Consider the following 20409-nt stretch of genomic DNA (forward strand, 5'->3'; position numbering starts at 1 on the left):
TGGCGCGTATGAACAGCGCAACGTGTTCACTGCAGATTTGACATTTTTTACACTATTTCTGGATAATATTTCAGCAATCATGAAAGCCATTGTTCAAAGGGTGATGCAAGCCAGTGTAACAGGTTGGTGAAAACATATATGCTATCTGTCAATATCAGAAGTGCCACACTACCAAAGGATCAATGTCAAAAAATGGTTAACTTTGTACAGTTGAGTTAGTAGGGTTACTTATACTGTTTAGCCTGTTGTGTCATTAGTTGATAATAAGTTTCATTTTCACTTTTCACTATCACGAGTCTATTTCTTTTTATGTAGCCAAATCTTTGTACCGATGGCATGAGCTGTCATCAATTTATTTATATCAATTTAACAATTCATATTTTTGCAGTGCAGTCATAGTTGCTCTGAACAAATCAACAGCACACTCTTTGGTCAGGTGAAAACAAAGCAGATTTAATCCAGATGAGATATGCCCTGAAGAAGACTTCAGCATGAAAAAATGAAAATTATAGCTTTTAAGGATTTTATTTTATTTATTTGATTGGTGTTTTACACAGGATTCAAGAATGTTTTACTTATACGACTCCAGCCAGCATTATGGTGGGAAGGAACCGAGCAGAGCCCAGGGGAAACCCACTGGCTTTTAAGGAATTTTAAATTCTTTCGGGAAAAGTCATCAGAATGTGTCTAACCTTTAGATATGATTATTCCAGTGACCTGTAGTACTTTCAACTTTAGTAATCGGCAAAAATCAGCATGTTTTCTATTTAGTCCCATGTTATTTATCACCCTCTCTTCCTGTTGAGGAACCTTGGTTTTTGAAATTATGAATTGGTTCAGTGCAAATAATTACCACTTGGCCTACACTTTAAAATGGAAACTGTACAAAATTTATTTATTTATTTCATTGGTGTTTTCCGCCGTACTCAAGAATATTTCACTTATACGACAGTGGCCACCATCATGGTGAGAGGAAACCGGACAGAGCCTGGGGAAACCCACGGCCATCTGCAGGTTGCTGGCAGAACTTCCCAAGTATGACCGGAGAGGAAGCCTGCATGAATTGGACTTGAACTCATAGCGACTGCATTGGTGAGAGGCTCCTGGGTCATTACACTGCGTTAGCGCACTAACCAACTGAGCCACGGAGGCCCCTGAAACAATATGATAGATAACCATTGATATTTGTCGGGGTCTTTACTAGGTTTGGACTTCAGTATTTTAACCTTTTGTCTCTTTGACAGTGGGGGATGAGGTGGTGAGTTCCATTGGCAGAGGCTTGTGTGTGCTTGTTGGTATATCAAGAAATGACACAGTTAAGGAGATGGAGTACATGTAAGCTGTCAATTACGACAAATATCATATCTTTTCAGCATTAGAGGGACAGTCTTTCTACATCAGGCATTTCTCCCATGGTTCAGGAATTGATCAAAAATATGATTTTTGAAATGCAGACTGTGATCATAATGAAAGAAAGTAAGTTATATGTAATAATAATTTATTCTCTCACTCAGACTGTAGCATATATATATATATATATATATATATATATAGCACTTTGTCAATCATAAGATTATCAGGTCAGTGTAATATGTAAAATATTAAATATATCACCAAGAAACATGTTGTATTTGATTCATGAGCATCCCCTTGTTCACGTGTTTTGTTTTCAGAGTCAGGAAAATCTTACATCTAAGAGTATTCGAAGATGATCAGCAGAAAAGATGGAGCAAGAGTGTGGTGGATAAGCAGTTAGAAATTCTGTGCGTGAGTCAGGTAGGTTAACCAGTGCTCAGCTTCACAGTGATGAAAATACCCCCAAAATGTCTTTGTATGTGCGTTATTATTCTGCATCAGACAAAATTTTCTAATTGGTCAGAAGTGGTCACATGGGGATGTGTATATCGCACTATCCTACATTCCTCCAGTAAGTCTTAATATCCAAAAGATCATCAGCTGTTTACCAAACTTCAGTACCGGGTAGTTTACACTGGGCACTCTAATTACCTCCCTTTACCGGCATCAAAAGGTAAAAAAATTGTCATACACGGTGTTAAGCAAAAGCAAATAAATAATTTTTTTAAATCAATCTGTTTTGTAGTTTACATTAATGTGCACACTGAAAGGGAACAAGCCTGATTACCATGAGTCAATGGCAGCTGATCAATCTAAGGTGTTTTATGAAGAGTTTCTATCTCAACTTGGAAAAGCCTATGCACCTGAGAAGATAAAAGGTAATAAAAGTTTATACAAACTATTTTTGATGAAATGAATGTACTGAAGTAGTTTGAAGGTTAATTGTCAAGGTGAACCCTGTGAAATGGTACCGAAAATAAAAAATAATGTATGCGACTTGATCTCCACAACAGCAAACGATAGGTATACGTGTATAAGGTGTATAATACATCTGTATATATACATGTGCATGCATACATATCAGTAAACGTGATTGATTATTACCATAAATGACCATAAATTTGGCCCAGGACTAACCTGCCCATTTTTCTTGATTCGGAGAGTTGACTTCAGAAAGGTGTTTTGAGGTTTGCTTGGAACTTGGGATCATGTTCTGTTGGAAAATTGTAAGTTTAAGTACCAAAAAATAATATTTTGTGACATTTTTTTGCCTCTAAAAATGCACTTTTGTTGTCGAAATTTAAATCATTTAGGGCATATGGTAAAGTATCATTTACACACATGCAATTCATTCCATTGTTATGGCAGATGGGAAGTTTGGTGCATACATGCAGGTTCATATCCAGAATGATGGGCCAGTTACAATACCTCTGGAATCTCCAGTTACTACTCAGGTATGTATACAGAATGGGGTCATCGTTGATATGTGATAGAATGTAGATAAACCACTGGTCACCTCTTTTAGGGATAACTTAGTAATTTTATTATCGAAAAGAGACATGCTATGTGTGCTTCTCAAGTTACATGTTCAGTATTTAGAATTAATGAAATGTTTCAGTCACAGCTGTTTTTTTTTTAAATCAAATAATGGGCGACTTTAATGGCTTAATTTAAAGGTCATAATTATGATGATTTTTTTGCCTTTTGTTGCAGAAAGAATCACAGAAAAAAGAAGCAGATACTAAAGGCTTGGCGTCAGCAAGTTCTTGTGATGGGACTACATAGTTGCAACTCAAAGATTTATTTAATAAATATTCATTCAAAACTCACCGCTGGTTTATCTGTTGGTATTTTTTATGACTTAAAGGAGAAGAAAACTTAAAATTATGACACTATAGGCTGAAAAGAGCACATTTTTTCTATCTGGTTGTGCCTGCTGCATAATTTTACAACTTTTTTTTGCCATATACGTAAAGCCTGAATACGGTAAAGCTGGCATAAATCGCTGAGTCCATCGCGTTCTCCATCTTTAACACGCTGTAATTTATGCTGGGGGTGTGTTGCCTCTTGGCCAAAGAGAGTGGTTAAAACTGCCGGCTTGTTTGTGTAAACTCGGAACCTACGTCCAACATTCTGGTGTCCCGATCGACAAGCAGAAAACGTACTGTACTTTTCGCTACCTTCTGGAAAGAAGAGTTCTACAGGAAATGTACGAACTGCACTTAGGCGGTTTCCGACAGCAATTCTCCTCCTAACACAGAAGACGTCAGGACTAGTTCTTAGCCGAAATGGGGTCGCCCACAGCGGATTTTGGCGCTGACTTTATTTATAATTTATCAACTTGAGATACATATTAGAATTTTTTTTGGCATGCACCTGTGAACAAATGCATACTCTTTTCAGTGGCATTTCTTTGATGTTTAGGCTTTATTCTCCTTTAAACATGTATGGTAAATGACCTAAAATTTCTCGAAAAAAGTGCATTTTTGTAGGCAAATAAATGTGAAAAATAATTTTTTGCATGCTGAAATTTTATATATTTTCCCAGTTGGATATCATCGTACATGCCACACAAACATCAAAGAACCTTTCTAAGATGAATAGAACTCTCAGAATTCGGCAAAATGTGTAACCTCATCGTTTCAGGATATTTACTTAAGGATCAACATGTTTAAACCCTAACATTTTTATGGAACTGCCAATAAAGTCTGTCGCATTCTTTAGGATTGCTTGGTACAGTGGGACTGCAGAGCAGCTATAATGGATGAAGTATTTACTGCTTGGGTGAGACAAAGTTTTAAAGTCAGAGGTTCACGTGCAAGATATTAGCATTTACATATGAAGAGAAATTCCTACCATAACTATACTCCTAGTAGAAGCACTGGAAACTTGTTGCTGTTACACTCCTCTCACTGCCAAAACACATTTGTGTTCACAGATACAGAGCCCAACTCTCTGTGAAACCTGTCACTACTAACACCAGTGTAATAGGAAGATTTACTGTTTGGGTGACATAGGGATTAAACCTCAGACCTCCACCATCTGGGCAAAGGGGAAATTCCCAGCACAGTTGCTGATTTACCCTGACCATTGGCCCTGACTCTGATTGTGTGTGCATTGCCCAGGACTTGGGGAATTTGAGTATAAACAGGTTACTGCATGAAGCTGCAAACCAGCTCTTTAACATAACGAGATATATGGATAACAACTTCTGTTTATTTGGAAGGGACGTTTCGGTACCGTTATCAAGCATAATAAACAACCATAGCAACTCTACTTATATAAGCACATAAAGTGAATAGTGTCAACGCATAGGGGTGAAGGATTAAGGGATTACAGTAGAAAAACAAACAATGCTAGATGTGGACTGAAGGTCAAAGGTAGAAGTGAGCAGAAGGTCAGTGGGTGGCTCGATCTGTCACATCTGAGATCAGTTCACAGTAGGCGCTGGGGATTAGTAGGCCATGGTCACGGTTGACCTGTGGATTTAATCTTTGAATGTGGATAGCTTCCATTAGCTTCCTTGTTGTGGTATTGGTGATGTTCATCTCCATTGTCCAGTCAATTTTGTGTTGGGGATTAGATATGATGTGGTCGGAGATGGTGGATTTGGAAACAAGAAATCTTACTGAGTTTTGATGTTCTTTGGTTCTGTTCGGCAATGCTTGTGACGTCTCACCAATATAGTGTTGGTTGCAGGAGCACTGAATTTGGTAAATACAGGCTTTTGGTAGACGGGGGGTGGGGGGTCGTGGGAGGGTATTTTCCTGAAGCTGCAATGAAATCCTTGATGGTCCGGTTGCTGGCGAAGACTGTATCAATTTTAACAATTTCTAAAAGGCGTTTGACTTGTTAGCTGGTTTTGCTAATATAGAGAATGGTAATTCTGATCCGTGCCGGGTCTCTGATTGGGCGTTGCAGTGTGATGGATGATTTTAGGGTCTGTGAAATAAACTTGTTGGTTAGTTCTGTGGGGTAGTCGTTACTGTCAGTGAAAACAGATTTGAGGTAAGTTATCTCTGCTCCCAGGCTTTGCTGGGTGGAAGACAGGTTTTTTGCTCACGACACAAGTTGAGCTGTGCAACTCAACTCCTAAATGCCTCTCAAAGATGTAAAACCAGCTCTTGTCGCACATTTCTGTAGGATACAAACCAGAATCTTATCACAATATTGTATAGCAGTTTAGAATAATAAATGTCATCAAGCTCGACTTTCAGGATTTTAAAATTGTGTGGAGTAATGATCGATTATTTCACGACAGTTACTATGCAGATATACATGTTCCATTATTTGTGTATTCTGTGAAATATTTACATTGATATAGTTACTAAGGGGAAGTAAGCCTGCGAGGACCTTATCGCTCTTTGATGAAGGAGGCGATTTTGGTTGGTAAGTGTATCTCAATCCCAGTGTCCGCGTGTAAATGTGTGGTATGTTATAAAGATTGAAAATCTTCATGACCGGAAAAACAGGAAGTATCATGGGAACAAGGTGACGTGAAAATGGCAGACGACGTTTTTGTAATGCTGTCTTGGATGGCAAATTACTCGAAGTTTTACTCAATTTTGGTGGTGTTAATGTGTTTTATGGTTATGGTGATATTCATTCTGCGGTGAGTGAAACATTTAAGAATATATTTACATGTCACTCATCAATTTTGTGCTGCTTATCCTCCTAATATGTTATGATGGAAACGATATCGTGAAATCGGCGAAACTGTCACGCTTTGCTTGACAGCCACTGGACTGTCCGGGTTAATCGCAACATTGGGAATGTATTGTGACTCGTATCAGTGATTGTCATTTATTTTGTTTTGTAACTGGCTTTGCATTGCACATCTAGTATGCCAAGATGGTACAGGACAGAGATTGATACTCATTCAGGCCATCCGAAAGTCAGTGCCAGCATTGAGGTACATGTAGATAAGTGTTTGTAAATTTAAGTCTGTGGAGACGCATTTAATATTTGATTTTTTTCTGACAACCTGCCACGGCGACTGCAAAATTTTGGCCGAACCTAACAAGTACATATGGAATGGAAAGGTTAAGGTTAAGGGAATATCTTGTCCAGTCAGCCCAGGGAATGATGTTCAATGTGTGATACCATGCTTCAGAGCGTGTAGCCGAGATCATGCACACTTAATTTGAATAAAAAGAATTAACTCTAAGTGGGCATTTTAATCACATCAACAGGAATATTGTTTTGGAAGATATAGTCTGTATATGACAGCAATTTTATTCAGCTATGGGGAACATTTTCTATTTTTTTTTTTTTACCACTTTCCGGCCAGCATAATACAATAAAGTTATGTTTTCAAGTTAGCATTAGTTTGTGTCATTTACCTGTTGTCGATGATCTACTGGTACCGCAGCCCCATTTTTGATTGATTGAAAATTATGAAAATTACCCATTTGAAATACATGGGGCGTTTCTAAAATATCCAAAATTGATCATGATAAGTTCTGTAAAACAAACTTCCAAACAACAAATGGCATACACTTAAGAAATATCAGTTCGGGGAAATACTGAACTGAATGTGCTAGGCAAAATATTGTAAGTTTGATTTTTGTGAACACTACATTCCTCATATAGCAGTGGGGGGCCACTGTGGCTGAAATGGTTAGCATGTCGGCGCGTTGCAATGACCCAGTAGCCTCTCGCCAATGTGGTCACCATTTGTGAGTTCAAGTCCAACTCATGTTGGCGTCTTCTCTGGCCTTACATGGGAAGATCTGTCAGCAACCTGTGAATTGTTCGCCCTACATGTGAAAAGTTGCTTGTATCCAGGGCTTAAGGGTCATGACTTTTCACAAGGCTGGCAGGTTAATCCCCTGTTAAAACCAAGCTTAGGTCCTGCTATGTCAGTACACTGAACATTTTGAAGATCCTGAGTTGTTCCTCCTTCTATTGTGGAACTGTCTTTATCTATTTGATTTGAAAATGTGAAAAAAAAACATTCCTGACAAATTACTTGCTGTTTTTACTCCATACCAATGCTTTATTTATGTTTTTTGCTTCAGTTTTTCTTTCTTATTTCAGATTAAATAGTGATCAAATATTTTGGCCTCTGCCATCATCACCAATGCCATTGGTGCCCAAGAGGGATATGGTCAAACTGTCTAACCCTTATGTTTTGAGATTAGAAAACCTGGATACAGCTGAATTACACGGTAATAGGATAATAAGTGTTCTATGCTTTAACTTTTTTATTGGACACAAATTCTTCCATTGGTATATATTGAACATGTGCAGCTACAGGTACCTTAGCAGAGATGGGAACAGCTACATAGCCGTCAGTGCATTGGAAAACTGGCTCAAATTAATTTGTTTTTTTCACACTCATAAACATTTTCTAAAATGTAACTTGTGCAAGTACATAATAAACATTTCTTTTCTTAAACCCGCAAACGTTTTCTCCTTTAAGAAGTGAATACATATGCCTCAGCCTGTTAACATGCCAAGTGATTGCCCCTCTTTCTACATGTAGGTGGTGTTGAAATCAGCCTGTCCTGTCAGTATCCCTGCCATATGACCTGCCTCTGGTCTGTCGGCATTGATGATCTTCATAATGCTCTACAGCAGCCAGCTGATGAAGTAATGGTTGACCTGGACTGCAGAGATTTTCTTCAGGTGGAAGCTAAGCATGTTCAGACATTTGAGTTGTATCCTTTCTGATGTCAGACTTCTTTCTCAAATATAATTAAAGCTCTTCCTTGCTGAGCTGTATAATGGCTTCTTCTGAAAGTCCATTTGTCCTTCACCATTGTGGGTTGTTCATTTGACCTCAGTTTTTTCTTTGCTCCACTGGGTCTTTACATGAGGAGAAGTATCAGGTACCTGGCAGGTGTGGCGATTATCTCCACCCATATATCTAGCTACTGTTGCTGAAGTCAAATTTTTTTTTTTTTTCGAGTGAAAATATGTAGTGAAATATAAGCACAGTAGGATTTAACATGTAATAAATGAAATCAATTAAGCATTAAAATTGATGTAAGTTGACCATTTAACATTCCAGTCTGTTGCAATGCACTAATTCATTATGTTCATTAATGGATGTAATATTTTACATGCATGTATATGTCTTGTTTTATGTTACACCTTTTGGCTTGTGATGTAGTACATGAGATTACTACGGATTTATTCCTGAACTCTGCGCTAAAGATCAGAACCTTGTGACGACCGACCCATGGAGTTAAGCTGCCCCTTAGACCTGGCTCAGCTGGAGTTGGGAAGACCTCCTAGACGGAGATATCCCCTAGTTGTTTTGCTGTCTCTACCTGTGGGCCTAGATAATGTCACTGTGACAGACACAGATGTGGTGGGTGGTTTGCAATTGTTGTTCTACACTCCTAAAAATACGTGCTTGACAATTATGAAAATGCCCATTTTTGACACACTGGTTAAGCCGACATTGCCCATGTTACATAACATTGGATAAAAGTTATTAGGTTAGGTAAACATGGTTAATGTGGATCTTACAAAAGCGTTGTCAAAAAGGGTTTTCAAAAATGACAGACATGTTTTCAGTCTTGATTGTGACATATTTGGTTTTTTTATTAAAGGGATAGATGAAGAAGACATGTACATTTATTATTGATTGTAAAGGGATTTATTTTATTAATCTGTGCATTTTTTGTGTGCACAGTTGAACTTTACACACTGTTTGTATTCCAAGGTATAAAATTGCCTGGTATTGTCTCAGAAAAAACTTGATAATGTGGCCGAGTTGAAACGTGAAATATTGCATGAGAGACTGTGATGTTGCCCGTGACAATTTGGTCAGTATTACATGTTAAGTTCAGTGAATATATGTCTTATGTAAGTTTTATGCAGTGGCATTATTTATTTATTTATTTGATTGGTGTTTTACGCCGTACTCAAGAATATTTCACTTATACGACGGCGGCCAACATTATGGTGGGTGGAAACCGGGCACAGCCCGGGGGAAACCCACGATCATCCGCAGGTTGCTGGCAGACCTTCCCACTTACGGCTGGAGAGGCAGTGGCATTAAGATATTAGAATTTTGATTGGCCGACACATACTGACAGCTGGTGGCCGCACTGCTCTTGCTGTGACAACTGGATATTAACACTTGAGATCACTTTTTCAAGCCTTAGGTCCAGTTGCACTTCTTCAACACCGGCCCGGATAGCACAGTTGGTAGAGCGTCCGCTTCGGGACCGGTAGATCCAGGATCAATCCTTGGTCGAGTCACACCTAAGACTTTAAAAGAGGAAGTTGTAACTTCCTCGCTTGGCGTTCAGCATGAAGGGGATAGTGCAACGACTGGTTGACCCGTATCAGTATAATGGCTCGGGCGGGGCGGCTTACTTGCCTTCGGTAAGTCGTCTCAGTGATGCAGCACTAAATAAAAGAGCGGTGGAAATCCGTCCTGCAACAAGGAGGCACATTACACGTGCATGCACCCTAATGATTCCTTCGTCGTCATATGACTGAAAAATTGTTGAGTACGACGTTAAACCCCAAGCACTCACTCACTCACTCACTTCTTCAACTGCCATGATGATGTTATGACATGGTTGCTATGGTAGTTATGTTTAGTAATGGTTGTAACACCAAGGCAGCTTTGTGCAAGTGGTCCCACATCGTGTTACCTCAGGTACTGATCAGATCAGCAGGTTTGTCAGATAGCAGATATTTATAAGGTTTTGCAGTTTCCTCAATCTTTAAATCTATATTAAGGAAATAGTGTTAAGTATACAGTAGTAAATTAAGTACGTTTAATTTATTTTCACATATTTATGTATTTGATTGGTGTTTTAGAATTATTTAAAGCCATATATAATATTTCTTGGACAAAACAAAAAAAGAAAAGCTTTAAATTTATCTTTATCGATACATTGAGCTGTATTGGTTGAGGCAGTAGGAAAGTTTTGAGTTTGAACTCTTTTGTCATCAAAGGTAAACACAGTCCTGCTGTGTCATGTGACTGTTAGGCAACATTTGGTGACATAAATTTACCAATCGCTTGTCTCACCCTTTTCCAGAGGCTTAAATGACATCTCTTTCCTTAAGAAACTTCTGAAGTTCATAAACAGTCCGATTCTCTCCATCATTTATCTACTCTAAATTACTTTTTATGAAACTTTTTTCGGGCACCAATGTTATAGTTAATGTAATAAAAAATAATAGACCTGACCTTTTTGACGGGTAACATAATTCTTTCTACTTTCATGAAGTTCAAACTTGAAACCCTATTATAAGCATGCATTTTTTTGTGTGTTTTTAATAAGAAAAAACTTGGGAGATTGATTAATTTCTTGGCTTGCATTCCAACTTGTATTTTTATAACAGGTAATATCAGTGTACATCGTCCATCTCAAAGACGAGGAGTGCACTATGAAATCTCAGCTTGTGGGACATTTTATTAAACTGTACAATGGAAACCTGTTGAATTTACAGGTAAAACTTGCATTCATATATCTTCCTTGAAAGGCAGAGAAAGTTAACAGATTACTGTCAGTTTGCTTTAAACTTAACAGTGTGATGTGAATGTAATCACCAGGTGTGAACTGATGTTTGAGGATAAGGCATTGGTCTTCCTTTTACATGTGTCTATGAAGTACATATGAAAAGTATGAAGTTTAGTGTTGGAATCTATTGGTATATAAGTGTCAAAAATAATTGCATGGTGCATCTATCAGTCATGCAAATCTGTTGAGAAGTGACAGGCCTTTGTGTAGTCTGTTACACCTATATCCCTAACAAGTTTTGCTTGATTCTGCATTTAAAAGTAATCTTTACCCTAATTTCTCAACCTTTTTGCATATTAAAGAGAAGCTTTCAGTGCAATTTATGTGCATTTTTAATTTGATTTTGGAGACAAAACAATATTGGTTGAGTTGGCTGATTTTAGGGCTACACAGAAAGTATTTTATCAGTCTACACAGAATAATGCCTTCAGAATATGCTTGAATAGACACCTTGCAAACATGGAAAAAGATTGAAGAATTACAGTAATAAATATTTGCATTTATGACATGTAGCTAAATGTTCATCTGTAAGCTGCCACGGTTTGCATAGATCTTTTTGGAATACTTTTGAAAGCTGTGTAAAACTGAAATAAATACAAAGTAACAAATATGCTGTGATGCTAATTATCATCGTAATAATTTATTGTGCTTTATATTTCAGCACTTGTTCCTTTCGTCTAGTGATGCTGTCGCCATTCCCAGTGCAGATCAGCCTGAGGTTAATGTCTATTTACAAAGTGAAGAGACAGCAGAGGTGGACCCTATCTCTGGAGCGGAAAGTGAGCAAAGGCAGACTCAAGGGGAGACAACTCCCGACTACTCAGACTCTGGGTGTATTGTGTGCCAGTCAGCAGCCATCTCCACAGTGTTATTGCCATGCAGGCACACATGTGTGTGTAACACTTGCTTCTTACAGATAGACAAATGCCCCATGTGTAGAGGTGTGATAGAATCTTACTTCAGATTGAATGGGGTTCTAGAGGAGTGTAATTCTTCCGAACCAGAACAGGCTGGGACTCGCCGTGGGTTCCTTAACACATTGGAACAATGGAACCACAGATTGAACCAGTTCCTGGGTTTTACTGAGTAGTGATACTTATAAGTGAACACACACAAATGTGCCACAGTTACTTCACTTATCACACATATATAGGAGGTAATGGATGTTACACCTATTTGTAGTTTTAAAATAATCAGTAGCAATTGATGCAGGCAGAATTTTTAAATACAAAAATACCTCTTTTATCAACTCTCCAAGGGAACGCATACATAAATCTTTAGCAGGCCTGATGAGTGACGTGTCATACATGTATTTTAACACTTTACCTGTAATTCAGGCACTGAGGAAACGTGTTGGTTTAGTCATTACAATATAGCAATAGCAATAGCAATATTGGTACATAAAGCTATTCCAAGTCTGCGCTGTTTTTATTTTTCCTTATTTTCTTGTAATAGTTACCCATCCTTGGTGTAAGATTTATTTACTATATTGCCTTTGTTGCTTTAATTTGTCCATCCCAGTTTGCTGTAGTTCATTGTTAAAGTGTTATTGTTATTGCTTAAGTTGATGGAATAGTGTCTGTTTCATTGTTATGTGAAGACTAAGGCTTCTTTAAGCCTTGGTCTTATTTGTATACTACTGAAGTTTTATATCAGTGTAATGATTTTATACACAAGTGTACCATTTTATTTGGTGGAATTTATATGGAATGGATGAAACCTAATTGGTTACTTTTAATTAGATTTTTTAATTTTAACACATCTTCAGATGCTTAATAATTTATGAGAAAAAAATGAATTAAGTTTTACCCAAAACTTAAGACTTGGTTCCTTTAACTGTTTAGTGACCTTAAACATTGTGGGTGCTAACATTTATGGTTTATGATGGTCCCTCTTAAACCCAGGGGCTCATCTGGGGCACTCATAAATCCAGGAAGATGTGTCAGAAACCTGCAGATGGTCGTGGGTTTCCGCTGGGCTTTGCCAAGTTTTTTTCCAGCATAACGCTGGCCATTGTCATACATAAATGAAATATTCTTGAACACAAACACAACATGTTTAACACAAGTCAAAGTAGAAGAGCATGTAGTTATACGGCTTCCAAGCAGTCTGTACACACAGCTTTTAGCGTCCACTTTCTCCACCTCAGACCGTTCAAATCTATCAGTTCCTTGCTCTTCTGAGACACCAAGTTGTCTAATATGAGCAAAAATAAACGTAAGCCATATTAGACAATGAACTCTCTTAAAGAGTGAATTTTCATGTACCAGAAAACAAAAACAAAACTATTTCAACAATGCCTGGCATTACGATCTCCCACAAATAAGCCATAGTGTCCATACTGAAACCCAAAATGAATTTGGTTAAATTTAAGCTGTGTTCACCACCCTGCTTTTTTCAGCTGCAGTAAGATTACAACATTAACATGCCCCAGCTTTACGCAATACAATCCATATCATTTGTCATTTGGATTATGTTAATTTGGAACTGTGTTTGATTTGTGACTTATTTCAGCAGGGATAGTAGACTGAACCCGAGACTGCTAAATATTATGTGCCAAGAAAAAAAAGTAAGTATGGGAAGTGGACTGGATTTGAACCCCAGCCTGCTAGGACTGGTACCTAATAATTTCATGGTAATTGAAGAAACAAAGAGAACAAAGATTGGCAGGAATGAACTGGATTTGAAGCGGAGACTGGCGATATTCACTGGGGCTGTGGTGAAAGACAGTGAAAAGAAAAAAAAATAAAACACTGCCCTCAAATACCTGTGCTGGGCCACATGTATGAAGAGGTTTTGTCAATTTTTGTATGTATGTACATTGGGAAGATTTACATCATACTTCATATTTTTGGTGATTTTTTTGGTCATAACCTGAAAACTATACCTAGTACAAAAATAATTTTTACAGATTTGTAATCCTGACATCAAGGAGTCCTAGACAGTGTCAGTATTTAATCATTTTAAGCAGTTTTTAAGACTACACCTTTTTATTTGATTTCATTTGTCAGAGCATAATTTGCATACCAAACAAAACGTTATTTTACAATATAGGTACAGCGATCCACCTAAAAACACCTGAAATTCCATTCAAAGGTCATTAGCCGTTTTACTGAAAAAGATTTACACTTAACAATAAAATTCAAAATGGCTGCTAAATCACATGCCTGTCCAAACAGCACAAAAGGTCAAAAGCTACTTCATGTGTTTCAAAGCTTGGAAGCCTAATAAAAAAATTCATTAAAAGTCGAATGAATTATCATGATAATTTCATTTTGTCCACCAAGATCATTATTAAATTTAACAGAACAACACAAGAATCCTATAGCTGTTTTCAGAAAATGTTTTATTAGCTTTACATCATAGTCTAACATGTGAATAACTTAGTTGAGCACACCATAATACCTGTACAGAATAAGTCTACTCTGCTCTCCATATTGCTAAGTGCAGACACACAGCAGCTGTCAGGGACTGACTGACTGACATGTGGCATTGGGGTTACGTCAATGGCAGCAGGTTATTCATGTAATCTAGTACACCTGGAAAACGATATATGTAGGCTACGCATTGAGCACATACCATTCAACATAAACTGACAGAAACTCCAAACATACCAAATCCTCTGATTTGGCTCTGCTTGAACTGAAGTAAATTAAGTAGAAAAGGTATTTTGGTAAATGTAGCAGTCCACCTGAATTCTAATTCCATGTATCCATTACTAAAATCACACCTGACCTATGGGCCACTGCATGGGTTTCAGTTACATGCCAAACAAACTGTACAACTGTAAATGTTGGTTACAGGTGGTTTCAAATTGCATGCAAAAGGTCTGTTTTGCTATACATTCTTAGCATGTACATGTACAATCACATTGTATGGTAAATCATTCAATGCTCAGACCAGTTATTTAAAGCTGGTGGTAAATCAGTCCTCAACTAAAAACTGATCAGATAATTAAACAGGTAAACATCTTTGATACATGTACATCAATATGACGGCAGTGGTTAACACATACATGTACATCAACTTCATACTGACCTTTCCTATTCTGCAACCTTATTTGGTAATAGGCATAAAGCTCCTGGTTAAAGATGGCCTGACATCCATTCGTCAGATTCTATATAGAGACTTCTACTGCAAGACTGATGGGTTTATAGACTAGTGTACAATGTAACACTTTTTTAGTTATCGGGATATAACAATGAATAGAATAAGGTAATTAGCCCAGTGGGACATGCTGCAACACTTCACTAACAAATGCTGAATAACAAGGGACGAAGTTCGGAAAATATTGATGCACCTACATCTATGGCATCTCCATAGTAACCAGCTATACACAATCTGTACACAACCTATATGCATTTGCAATATATATATATATACATATTCATATTTACAATGATAAAAATAATCAATAATTTTAACACACCGAGGACGGATTCCACTGGAATATCACATATCATATTTAAAAATGCCACATGGTCAGCAAATTGTGAAAAATTTCACAAATAATAAATTACAGTTTTAGATATCGTATACACCGTACAGGGAAAACAGTACCACAGGGTTTCCACAGTGGTCATGGATGATACCCTTGAGCCTATCTCGCGGCTTAGGACTGGTCCAGATAAACGGGGAAAGACAAGGACTAAGTAACATCATTTAAAGCACTGGAAAACTCAACCAACCTATAACAGCCTCCCATAACAACCTAAATCAAAGGACATAGATTATAAAAACTTACCACGTACATAGACTTAACACGTCTACTTACGTGTAGCTACATCAGAATACATGCACATGTAAGTTTTCTAGAAAACAAGTGAGACTAACCATGATAAACATTTCCACAGGTCACAGCTTCAAAGTAGAAGTTTCAGCAAGCTTTAGTACTTTACATTTGATTTATTTATTTATTTATTTGATTGGTGTTTTACGCCGTACTCAAGAATATTTCACTTATACGACGGCGGCCAGCATTATGGTGGGTGGAAACCGGGCAGAGCCCGAGGGAAACCCACAACCATCTGCAGGTTGCTGGCAAACCTTCCCACGTACGGCCGGAGAGGAAGCCAGCATGAGCTGGACTTGAACTCACAGCGACCGCATTGGTGAGAGGCTCCTGGGTCATTACGCTGCGCTAGCGCGCTAACCGACTGAGCCACGGAGGCCCCCTTTACATTTGAAACTAATCCTATGGACTAAATGGACATAATTGTCACCTAAGGAAAATGGTATCTCTCTTAAATCTAATTCCAGTCTAGCAAATTTGGCTGGCTTTTGAACTGTTAAAGCCGTGTAAATTAGCATGTAAATTATGTTTAATTGGGACTAGTTCAAAACCAGCATCCTCTTGTCAGCAAACATGCATTCAAATGTATCCTAATGCAACAACTGTTTACCTTCTTTGGTAATGCATACGCCAGACAGTTATCCTTTGCTCAGTTAATATTTAACCATTCTGTTTTGGAAAAATTCATGAAACTGCAGATTATGGTTACAACAGGAAAACCTTAAAATGTACTGAAGTTCATATATTAACTACTACCTCTTCCACTTCTGTACATGTAACAATATTATACAGAGCTACAAATTTTCACAAAATTTTCTCTAGTCAAGTCACTAGAACAGAGAATCCACCTTAATTAGGCAATTACAGATAAGCCTATTTTGTATCCTTATCATCTTGGCACTGGTAGAGTAAGTGATGCCATGTACACGTGCATGTACACACACTAGCCTTTACAGCTGGATACGTCTATTACATGAACAACTGTATGGTTTACAATAAGTTTCACACTGTACACACTAAAGAAACATGTATTTACATCACACAATGACAAAATTCAAACTTACAAAATTTACACTTTTGCATTTGTTTCACAAACAGTGGCCAATCATAAGAAGTGAGTCTATTTAATTTAATTCATTAGAGAAAAGAGTCATGTAAACCAGACGTGCAGGAACAGATGCTTCTTAAAACAAGATACACACATGCACTATCAGTTTCATTTTTTCGCACTAGTAAAAGTGGTACCCAATTTGTGGACGGCAACTGAAATCTTACAGGCAATGTCAGTGAATTATGATAAACATGAACTGTACGTGTGCATATTACTGTATCAGTCTGCTTTTAACAACAGCTAAAGGTCCCTTTCTCAGTTACGTGTAAATTATGCTTTCATATATTTATTACTTTGGACAACTTGAGAAAATAGAAAAGTGGATAAGCTATTAACATATTGAGCTTGAACAAAATCACAGATATAACATGTAAAATAGGTGGTTATAATCACTGGTGTGCGAATAAAAGTCAAGTTATTAAGTAGCAATGGTAATCTCAATCAAGCCAGTGTTTATGCTTGGTACAGCATACATGTACAAAGGTGTAACAAAGTATTAAGACAGGTGAAAGTGTCACTTCTCTTCACACAGGAACACAGAAAGATTTTGTGTGTGAATTTGATTTTACTTGAATTCATTAGCTTAATATACGACCAAACCATTAAAATGTGACATTTATGTTATGCATGCTTGGACTAACTAGGTATAAAGCTATCTCCAATGCAAAGTGTATTTCAGTGTAAATGTAACTGTGGACGGTTTTAAGTGAAGCATTGTACTGGCCGCATGGAGCATTTCTTAATAATCATCACAGATAAACTTATCAAACAGAGCCTGGTACATGTGCATGTATGCTAAAAGTACATCAAATCGATGTTATTTTCACACTTTTGTACACAAGTACTTCAATTACACACTACAAATAGCGACAATTAATTTCATTATGCCCAAATCATGGCCGGAACTATCTAAGACTAATCACTGGGATGATAATGGCAGAACAATATCAAGACATTCTGTTGTCCGGTAACATAGTCCCACATGTTCATGTATGTTCATGAACCACTGATTATCAATACCGTTCCTATAAAAACAACAAATACCCTGTTTATAACTGTACATGTAGTTACAATTACGGCTACAAGCAGGATTTGCTTCAGGTGTACACACATCAGAACAATTCTGCAAAATGGGCAGAAGACATCAACGTCAACAAAAACTATCAGACAAATACTCTTGCCCACAAGTTTTGTCTCACTAAAACTTCTGCTATAAGCATACATGTATGCATAAACAATTAAAACATTCTGGCATGCACATTCATTTCGTGAACGTCTAACTGCGCAAATGGACGGATGCACGATGCAGTTAGAAGAAAAAAAGATCAATACATTTGAAATACAACCTCCTGAATGTGGCAAGTTATTAAAGCACACATGTGGTACAAGTACTTTTGACTGTCAGCAGTTTAGCATTGGGACGGTGATTATTCTGACATTACTTATCAAGGTTCATTCAGCAGAATAAAGGCCTCTGTATCAAAGTCACAACTTGGATAAAGATACAAATGAAAGGCTAGTGCAAAAGCAGTGCAACATATTCTTAGATCTATAAGCTGTGAAGTGTACCCTATTGACAGATGGAAACAGCAAACGGAATGTAAGGCATTACTTTACGGAAAGCAAATTAAAATAATGTTTCTGCAGGCAATACAAACATTTACTGAATATTGAGCATAGTGACAATTGGCTTTCTCTTAGATTTCACATAATATATGTACCTCAGATATATGCTTTTTAATCCAATGCTTTGGACTTGCAGGGGCATAGCAACCGGAATTAGAATGTACATGTATAAAACAGCACATCTCTTGTAACGTCATCTCTCTATACATCCTCAAATACTTGCAGAACCAGGTTATAAGTGAATCTTCAAAGTACATACATGTACAGCGCACTATAAGCAGCGTCATCATCCACAAGACCATATCCTACATATAGGCTGTTAGAAAGAAGCCAGTGCAATACACAAAAGCTCCTGCATTCGACTAAACTCTTGACCAGAATTGAAGACTGTGACACCTGAAAGTGGCCTTCTAGAGCTGCATGAATTTACACATGGGTACAGATGGACATCCACGGCTACAGGTAAGATGATAAGATTGCATAAAGAACAGGTAGGTTAATCACCCAGGAACCACATACTACAGGACTGATGATGTGGACTGTGCATCTCCTATAAGCCTGATGTACTTGGATTTGAATGCTGGCTACTGTTAGGTCCAGCAGAGGTTAAGAATTCGGTTGTGTAATATAACACTGAACAAAAGTCACCCTTCCTTACAGCCGATATTATTATCCATCAGCATCATAGCCTGTGGTTTTTCAGCTGGATATCTCATACCGGAAGTGACCGGTAGTGCCACGCTTCTCGCGTTTATATCTGGTCCTATCAACTCCTGCAGGACCTGAAGATGTTTAGATGACACTGCTGGGTTTGACTGAGCATGGTCCAGCAAAGAATCGCCCATGTAGGAGTAGAGACTATGGACCAGGTTGATGGTGGCAGTTCTCAAAGGGCTGGAGCCACTGCCCACACCCCGTCCGTTATTGTTCACACCTATCAGGTGCCATAGCAAAGGAAGTACGTGCAGAACCACCTGACGCTGCTTCTTGGTGTACACCTTTGAAACCAAATCTGTAAAAAAAAAAAAAAAAAAAAAATTAAAAAAAATACTAAAATAATACTAAATAAATAAAACTGACATAAAACTGACTCAATAAATAACACATATCAATCTCATTCCCAATGTGTAATTAATTTTCAATGATTTATTGCCCACCAAAGGCTTTTAGGCTTGAGCCAAAATGTACATATGATGTTTAGTTGCTGGTATATCATTTCTTCTCAATTTAGCTGACAACCTCGTCAGTCATGCAAAGGTTACAAATTTAAAATTTCTGTAAAAAACTAACCCAGGTTATTTATGAACCACTTCTTCAACAGGCTGACACAACATAAGTCACGCAGAGTTTAGCCAAAAATTTCTGGCCGTAAAGATTAGCTGATTTGAGTTACTGGAGGAGATGACAGGGGAGAGTGATCAGCCCCCAGCTGTGCAGTAATCCCCAGTGACGATCTGTCTGCTGGCCCTCGTCACATGGGGTAAACTCCCCAGGCATGGGCTCAGAGGAGGGTGATCATACACTGACTAGTCCATCTAGGTCCTCATTAAAATGTTGTGTGTTGCGCGTAACAAGCCATTGTTCTCAAGGTCAGGTCAGTCGGTCATCCTTTTGTTTTGACAAGTGAAATGACTTGCGGAAAATGACCTAGAATTTCCCCTTCGGTTACTTCTGCACAGTCTGAGTTGGGGGCGACATGAGATATCAGCCCCCACCCCACATTTAACTTTGCGAAGGCTTAGGTTGCTAATCTGCACTGGATGGGGGTCAACTGCTGTACTAGACAGTGAGGCTTAAAGATTTCCTGACCAGTCACACATTTATTTTTACTCCTGAATTAAAGTGAATAAAGTTTCAAGCAATAGTTGAAACAAACCTGTATATTCCAAAAATGTCCACACTAAACAGGCTACATCACGTATTACTTATCAGGTCGACAGGCTAAATTTGCGGATTACACTTGCTGGCCTCAGTTAAATGGATGAATGCTTAATTGTTCAGGTTAATTGTGGAGGTCGCCTGATGAT

General features: G+C 37.9%; 3 protein-coding genes across 5 annotated transcripts in view; 2 read left to right on the plus strand and 1 right to left on the minus strand.

The window, feature by feature from the left end:
• Positions 1 to 30: 30 nt before the first annotated feature.
• LOC135469018 (D-aminoacyl-tRNA deacylase 1-like) lies at positions 31 to 3182 on the plus strand. Its single transcript, XM_064747536.1, has 6 exons — positions 31 to 122; positions 1245 to 1335; positions 1674 to 1776; positions 2102 to 2234; positions 2725 to 2810; positions 3070 to 3182. Exons 1-6 carry the CDS (start codon positions 80 to 82, stop codon positions 3139 to 3141), a joined length of 528 nt encoding a protein of 175 aa, XP_064603606.1. The 5' UTR covers positions 31 to 79; the 3' UTR covers positions 3142 to 3182.
• Positions 3183 to 5858: 2676 nt separating this feature from the next.
• Positions 5859 to 13981, plus strand: LOC135468565 (cell growth regulator with RING finger domain protein 1-like). The gene is made up of 6 exons (XM_064746895.1): positions 5859 to 5968; positions 7396 to 7526; positions 7844 to 8018; positions 8518 to 8674; positions 10675 to 10782; positions 11515 to 13981. The coding sequence occupies exons 1-6, from the start codon at positions 5859 to 5861 to the stop codon at positions 11941 to 11943; spliced, it is 1110 nt and encodes a 369-aa protein (XP_064602965.1). The 3' UTR covers positions 11944 to 13981.
• A 190-nt stretch (positions 13982 to 14171) lies between these two features.
• The window catches only part of LOC135466421 (TOG array regulator of axonemal microtubules protein 1-like), a 40947-nt gene continuing 34709 nt past the window's right edge, over positions 14172 to 20409 (minus strand). For all 3 annotated transcript variants that reach the window (XM_064743877.1, XM_064743878.1, XM_064743876.1), the window contains one exon: positions 14172 to 19394. In XM_064743877.1, the coding sequence (XP_064599947.1) occupies positions 19027 to 19394 (368 nt within the window). In that variant the 3' untranslated portion in view covers positions 14172 to 19026. The remainder of the gene's footprint in view (positions 19395 to 20409) is intronic.

Source organism: Liolophura sinensis, chromosome 6 (assembly GCF_032854445.1).
Source record: "Liolophura sinensis isolate JHLJ2023 chromosome 6, CUHK_Ljap_v2, whole genome shotgun sequence".
In the NCBI taxonomy this organism is placed as follows: domain Eukaryota; kingdom Metazoa; phylum Mollusca; class Polyplacophora; order Chitonida; family Chitonidae; genus Liolophura; species Liolophura sinensis.

Excerpts from the sequence above, each read along its gene's own strand:
- LOC135469018 (XM_064747536.1), top strand. The coding sequence starts at position 80 with ATGAAAGCCATTGTTCAAAGGGTGATGCAAGCCAGTGTAACAG. Across the intron at positions 1,777-2,101 it reads AAATTCTGTGCGTGAGTCAG|TTTACATTAATGTGCACACT; the intron begins GTAGGTTAACCA and ends TCTGTTTTGTAG. Across the intron at positions 2,811-3,069 it reads AATCTCCAGTTACTACTCAG|AAAGAATCACAGAAAAAAGA; the intron begins GTATGTATACAG and ends CTTTTGTTGCAG.
- LOC135468565 (XM_064746895.1), top strand. The coding sequence starts at position 5,859 with ATGGCAGACGACGTTTTTGTAATGCTGTCTTGGATGGCAAATTACTCG. Across the intron at positions 8,019-8,517 it reads CATGTTCAGACATTTGAGTT|ATCAGAACCTTGTGACGACC; the intron begins GTATCCTTTCTG and ends TCTGCGCTAAAG. Across the intron at positions 10,783-11,514 it reads GAAACCTGTTGAATTTACAG|CACTTGTTCCTTTCGTCTAG; the intron begins GTAAAACTTGCA and ends TTTATATTTCAG.